This window comes from Trichoplax adhaerens, genomic scaffold (assembly GCF_000150275.1).
Source record: "Trichoplax adhaerens TRIADscaffold_77 genomic scaffold, whole genome shotgun sequence".
Lineage (NCBI taxonomy): Eukaryota > Metazoa > Placozoa > Uniplacotomia > Trichoplacea > Trichoplacidae > Trichoplax > Trichoplax adhaerens.
The window spans coordinates 16,191-22,724 of NW_002061013.1; the positions used below are offsets into that span (position 1 = coordinate 16,191).

A 6,534-nucleotide genomic window follows, 5' to 3' on the forward strand; every position below is an offset into this window, starting at 1 on the left:
TGCTTGAACTTTTATATCATTATTAGTATCCCTAGTGACATAGTTCTGCTTACATAATTATAATTTACTCGTATGATTGCCACGCTAAGATATAAAAGTAAAGAATTTTCATTGGTTGATTGAGTTTTCGCCATTATTAGGTAAATAAAATTCTATAGCATGAAATCAAACGGATAGACAAAACTGTACGCCAAGTATGGCAAATAATATTTTTGATAACTTCTATGATTAGTTTGATCGGTGTGGGTTCAATAAAATCCGTTAAGGTTCACATTCTATACTGTTTAAAATTTCAAGCTCTAACCTAATTATTGTTTGCATACATATTACAATGAGGGGCGTAATATTGCATTCTTGACTAATCAAAGTTTGTATAAAGGTATTAATCCGACAACATAAGCAGGCAATCAGTACTGATTTAACGCAGTAACGATTTACTCATTTTTAAATATGTGAAGCACTTTCTAGTTATGGCTACAATAGGGATAATTATTGTAGATGTTTTAGCCAACCTGACTTTGATCAATACACATTTGCCATAAAGTTAATTTAGAATAAAAATATGGAAAAACTAATAACATGATACTTGAGATTACTTTCGCCTGTTTTCAAACCACACTCTCCAACCTAATCACTAATGCCATATTATTATATTACCGAGAATCAACAAATAGGTTAGGAATTGGTGACAAATATTTTCATCTTCATTAACGGTGCACAATAATAATCGATACGACCGTTAGCTGTAATAGACTCGGTCACTGAAACGTTGATATCGATTGTATGTCAGCAATATTTGTTGATAACTCATACGATATAAAGACCAGGTAATACTTAATTAGGTAAAACTATTTCAATGAAGAAAAGTTATTTCTATTTCGAATACTCTGGCATTGAAATTATTCATTTTAAGTAATCTATTTAAACATTGAATCTGTACTGACTCCAAAGTCAATTGCGATCTTATTTTTTATACAGGATATCAGCTAATGTAGATAAAGGATTTCATATCTGTAGGTGATTATCCATCAATTTATCAATACTTAATGCACGACCTTAACAGAATCCCGTGGGTACCACAGTTAATGAAAACGATACTATTTAAATAAGTATGTAATCTATTGTAATTGTTCGATTTCGGCCTACTACAAAGTGATAAATAAAATAATATGAAGGATGATCAGCAAAATGTCGTGACATGCTAATGCACCTCTTCCTTGACGACATATGTAATAAATAATTACTTATACTTGTTCACATTTAGAGCAAGTTAATTTCAATTCAGATCTACAGTATAGTCTTGCTGACTATATAACCAAATTTTTTATCATAGTGCTATTTTATCTAGGATAGATGATTAGTAATGATTGTAGATACGTAGTGAAGAAATAGTAGGCTTTAAAACAAAAATCTTTCAATACACACGTTCAATATTGTAAATTCAACACTGTATTAAATTAAAATAAATCACAAGTGAAGATTAAAAACTGGAACAAGGATTAGCGAGTAATATAAAGTTAAGAATGGAATTAAAGGCGTCAAACTTATAACAAACACATAGCATATAAAAAATAAAATACACGGAAGTAAATAAATAGAGAGAATTTGGGATGAACACTTTATAAGTTAATTTTGAATGATAATATCTATCCATACCAGTTCACTCCTGCTTGATCTATTAGGATATACCGAATAAGACGTTTTAATGAGTAATTCACAGTTCTTGAATCTTGATGCTCAAGCTAACGGTTTATTAATGGAGCTGATGAAGAAAAAGTAATTAGCGACTTTGTCCGTCAAAAAAGCGCCAAGAGTGAGATAGGGAAGAAAAGTAGAAAAACAAATTTATTCGACTGTCATGCGATCACATTATTGACTTTGAGTTTATTAATGAATAATGCAACAGCACCGTTTGCAAAGAAAGAAATAACAATCAATTATTTTCAATTGGTTGTTGAATTTGAGCTATTATCACGCAAATAAAATTAGAAATCAGGAAGGGTAGATTGACAATAGTTTAGAGCTTAATAGTTAGAGCATATCAAAGTTTTAATAACATTTATTGGTACTGCTAAAGTCAAACAAGTGGTGGTATATGGTTTACAAAGTATCTTGATCAGTTCAAGGCTTTCAATACAGGAACAGTATATATAGTAGGTCATCATCATCAATTATACGACTCGTAATTAATCGTTTGATTGCAATTCAGCTTGTTTAACAACTTGTTATTCCAGTCACAGAGTATATTCTTATAGGCCAATCTTTGTCAGTAAGGCACTTAGTATATCCAAAGCTGTTATCAAATTAAATTTTTCACTCTTACTCCTGTACATTGTCTACTTACAAACTAGCGACCCGTATATTGTTTTAGTCAGTTATAGTTTAGTAATTCCTTGTGTTTTTCACCGTCTTCTTGGATAGTTGACCATCTGTAATTAGTTAAAATTGACATTATCAATTCTACTTTAATACCTTGAATAGTATCTATCAAAGTCATTGTAATTAAGGGTAAAGCCATCCAAAATATTATACAGGATGCCCCTTGATCGATAATGGTGATGATAATCCTATTTCTGCAATGTAGATTACATCCAGTAACATATATTACCTGTCTGTTTACCTCTGTCATAATGATGCTGGTTGGCCTCTTCATCTTCCGTACCGACAGCGATGGCTGATTGCAAGTTACACTGCAAGAAACATCGAGGATAATTACACACGATAGAGTGAAGTCGTTGTCAATGCCTCTTTTCCATAATCCTATATTTTCTCAATATAAGAAATTGAAAGAATTAAGTGCCACTAATGAGAGAATGAAATCAAATTGCGCAGGGTAGTGATATCAACACCTGCACTTGATCTATATCGATCTATATCGATCTATATCGTCTACATTCTGCATCAACAGAGCAATCACTGGGATGCTATTAGTGTAAGCCAATCGACGTGTAGTTAACAGTGCTTAGCGATATTTTGGGGATGATTAGTTCATTCTGCATCTTCAATTGATGTAGTGTGGATAAATTGCCAATCAATATTGCAGCCTTACTTCTTTTAGTTATAGCAATACTCAAAACAGGTTGTGGTAATGTCTACGGTTCATCTTCCATTCCAATTATATTAGTACTGTCATAACTTACTTACCTTGTCCATGATATTGTAATATAATATATATATGATATATATGATATTGTAATATTGTATTATATTCTACAATATTCTATTCTAGATTGATGACAAGAATACGTATATTAATCTGCAGCTTCGCTTCTTGATCAACAATAGTTCATCGTAGGCATTATCAAACTAGCGAATTATACCGGATTAAAGAATTAGAAGTTATTACGAGATCGAAATGGATCTTTATTATGATCCTTGGATAGACATTCATAAGGTATCCCAAGATTAGTCTTGATGAAATAGAAGGTTTCTAGTTCCAAGGTAGCTCTTATGATGTAAGAAGCACAGCAGGAAGGAATTATTTATAGACATTAATAAGTGATAGCATAATGGACATTTAAATCGGACCGTAATATTGACCATCGTTACCTAGCTTATGTTCATTTTTATTTCATATCAAGTTTAGATATTCATAAAACAGCTGTATACTGTACATCTGATTGAAGTGATCATTTCCATTAATATTGATGTACGGAATGGAAGATATCGTAATACATTATGTATAAATAAAGTGTTTATTAGACAGTGGCTTCTAATAAGACAACTACAATACTCTATCAACTATTTTTATTCAGAATTCAATTAAGGTTATGGCCGGTAGCCTGGAAGTTTTCTTATTTAAATCATCACAATGGCTGCAATGGAGTCGATGAGATCTGCTAAATACTGAGTTCATTTACAATTCCAATCTTGCCTACTATTTGTTTTTTTCATTGACATGGTCAAAAGATCTCGATGGCGTTAAGATGAAAATGATTTTGTTCCATAATTCACTGTTTTTCGAACTCTTCTTCGAAGGTTAAGATGGGGAAGCGGCAGGAATATCTACCATGAGCGCTAAAATTCACAGTTCAGATGTTCGCAACCAAAATCTGCTCGAATTTATCCGATGAAGTATATACGGTACATAAGTAACATAACTCAACAGATCGATGGTTAGCTTGCATTGAAGATCTTATATCTTATGAGGATAAGATCTAAAGCAATCAACATTTATTCAATGCCACAAACTACAAATAGAATTTCAACTGGCTGCGCGAAGAAGCCAGAATTAACGGTTCAAAAATAACCTAAAACATCATCATAGCTCTGCCTATCGAAAAAGCTCTCATACAATGCTAAATTACTTTTTGACATGATATTTCTGTTGTAAATAGTCTTATTGCTACAATATTTTATTCATTTCTAAAACGTGAGAGTTGCTAAAATCAAAAAGTTTGAATTAAATACTGGTCATCAATCTCTAGTGTTAAAATTAAAATTTGCATGTTGAAGTAAGAATTTGTTAATTATAAGATACCAAATAATGATGCTCATAATTACAAAAGATATCTTTCTAGATTGCTAATTAATAGCGTTCAAGAGATATTTAATTAAATCAGAAATTACAAGACATTACATGCCCTATAGATGAAAAGCAGTAGTTAGATGTAGTTTGTATATAAGCAATTTATACAAAGGATTTTAATACATTCTAGTTTTAATCTATTCGTACGCAATGATTTGTGTCTTTTCTTTACTCAAGCACAAATCTAAATGGTATGAAAAAATCAATACACCAACAATATATCGATGAATACATATTGTCGAGAACACATAAATACAAATTTACTTTTTGGTATATAAGTTACCGCTAATCTTGCCAATTAAATTCATTGAAGACATCTTCGTTAAATAAGACGAATGCTTGAAAAGATCAGCTTCTTTTAGAATCGCATATTTGTATTATATAGATTCTTTTGCGTTTGAATTTTAACTTATTTATCTCGATTCAATATGGTTTCCGCGACCGAACGAAGACCACAAGCAAAGAGAGCCTCTACTAGTGCCAACTTTGTAAATGTTTTACCCTTTAACTTACAATGTGAATCGAGCATGTCTACACATTGCTGATCAGTATCATTACTGTTGTTTTGAGAAATTTTCTTAATGGCAGAGTTGGTGAAATCCAACTCCCTTGCTAATTTTTTCCAGTCAGGGCCTACTTTCTTAGAAATGATATTGATATAGGAGCTTGCAGCTACAAATTTACGGGTATTAACAATTCATTAAATTTCAATTTACTCTTACATTAAGCTATCCGTAAAGCATTTGTAAATTCATTTAATGCATACTACTAAGCACGATACAGTGATAGAGTTTAAAAAAATAAATAGCAGCAGGGTGACAAATTACATTTGGGATTAAGCTCAATAATGTAAGTAGAGTAAAAATGGATAATGTTAAATTAGTACGGTCATAAACTTACGCGAATCCGGGCTGACGATGTAAATATCTATTTTTTGACCTTCGATATCGTCGATTTGTCTAAGAAGTGCATTATTTCTACCATTTGCGTCTGTATTTTCTACTATCGCAGTCACAAGGATAAATATAAATGTTTAATAAGAGCAAACATAGCATTAAAGAAATTATCTAATGGCATGTCTTAAAGTAAGTTCATTAATTGGGCGGTACAAAGGCACATTGAATACATACGAAAGAAAACTAAAATCATTTCTGAGCTAATATAGCCCGATTTTATCGGGGTTGGTACTGTAGAGCTGTTTTATTTCAAAAGCATAAAGCATATGTACTCTTTTGGCTTAAATAATTCTAATATAGTGTGATTTAGATCGCGATTTTCGCGATCTATTAGACCTATTATAATAAATCTAATAACGCCCTTCAACCCCAAAAGTAAATAATTAATTATAATTATTAACCTTTCTTCAATAAACAAAGATTTCTACAGTTACAATTAATATCCTGTAACTGAGATACTAAGAAATTATTTTTGCTGAAATTATCAATAGATTAATGAAATGGAGTAGAGTGATTCATGAAGTGAAAATGAAAGAATTAGTTTCAGATGTTTATTGTCATATATTCGTTGTTTTGAAAGGCGCGAAGCATAAATTTATCATCACTTTACTATTCTGTTATTTACTGAGAAAATACATGAGTTATAATTTACCTGGAGCCGTTTCTGTATCCATCTTGTCAACTTCGTCTTTCGCAGGGCTAAGTTGTTGTTGACTCGATTTGGTCTCTGGCTTAGGTTTGACGATACTGTCTAAAATTTCAAGATATAACATAAATTTATATTCGTCAAATTTATAGCTCGGTGAAAATAAGTACTTTTGCATGACGATATTTTATGATCTTTACCACTCATACTGCTACTTAAAGATCATTTAAAGCAAACGCTAGTGATTAGAATATTTCTTATACGGATACTAAGAATACACAAATCATGTTACAAATGTAATGACCGGTATTTCTTTGTTTAACAGTACCATATAGTTTCTCTAATTTTTATGCATTTTCCTCAGAATCTGTAGTAGAATTTTAGCTGGCAGTTTGATAGCAAAC

General features: G+C 31.4%; 1 protein-coding gene across 1 annotated transcript; it reads right to left on the reverse strand.

Moving 5' to 3' along the window:
* Positions 1 to 4,937: 4,937 nt before the first annotated feature.
* On the reverse strand, positions 4,938 to 6,308 carry TRIADDRAFT_62477 (uncharacterized protein; the record flags this gene model as incomplete). The annotated part of the gene is made up of 3 exons (XM_002118406.1): positions 4,938 to 5,200; positions 5,429 to 5,530; positions 6,137 to 6,308. 3 exons carry the CDS (start codon positions 6,306 to 6,308, stop codon positions 4,938 to 4,940), a joined length of 537 nt encoding a protein of 178 aa, XP_002118442.1.
* Between the last annotated feature and the right edge of the window lie 226 nt (positions 6,309 to 6,534).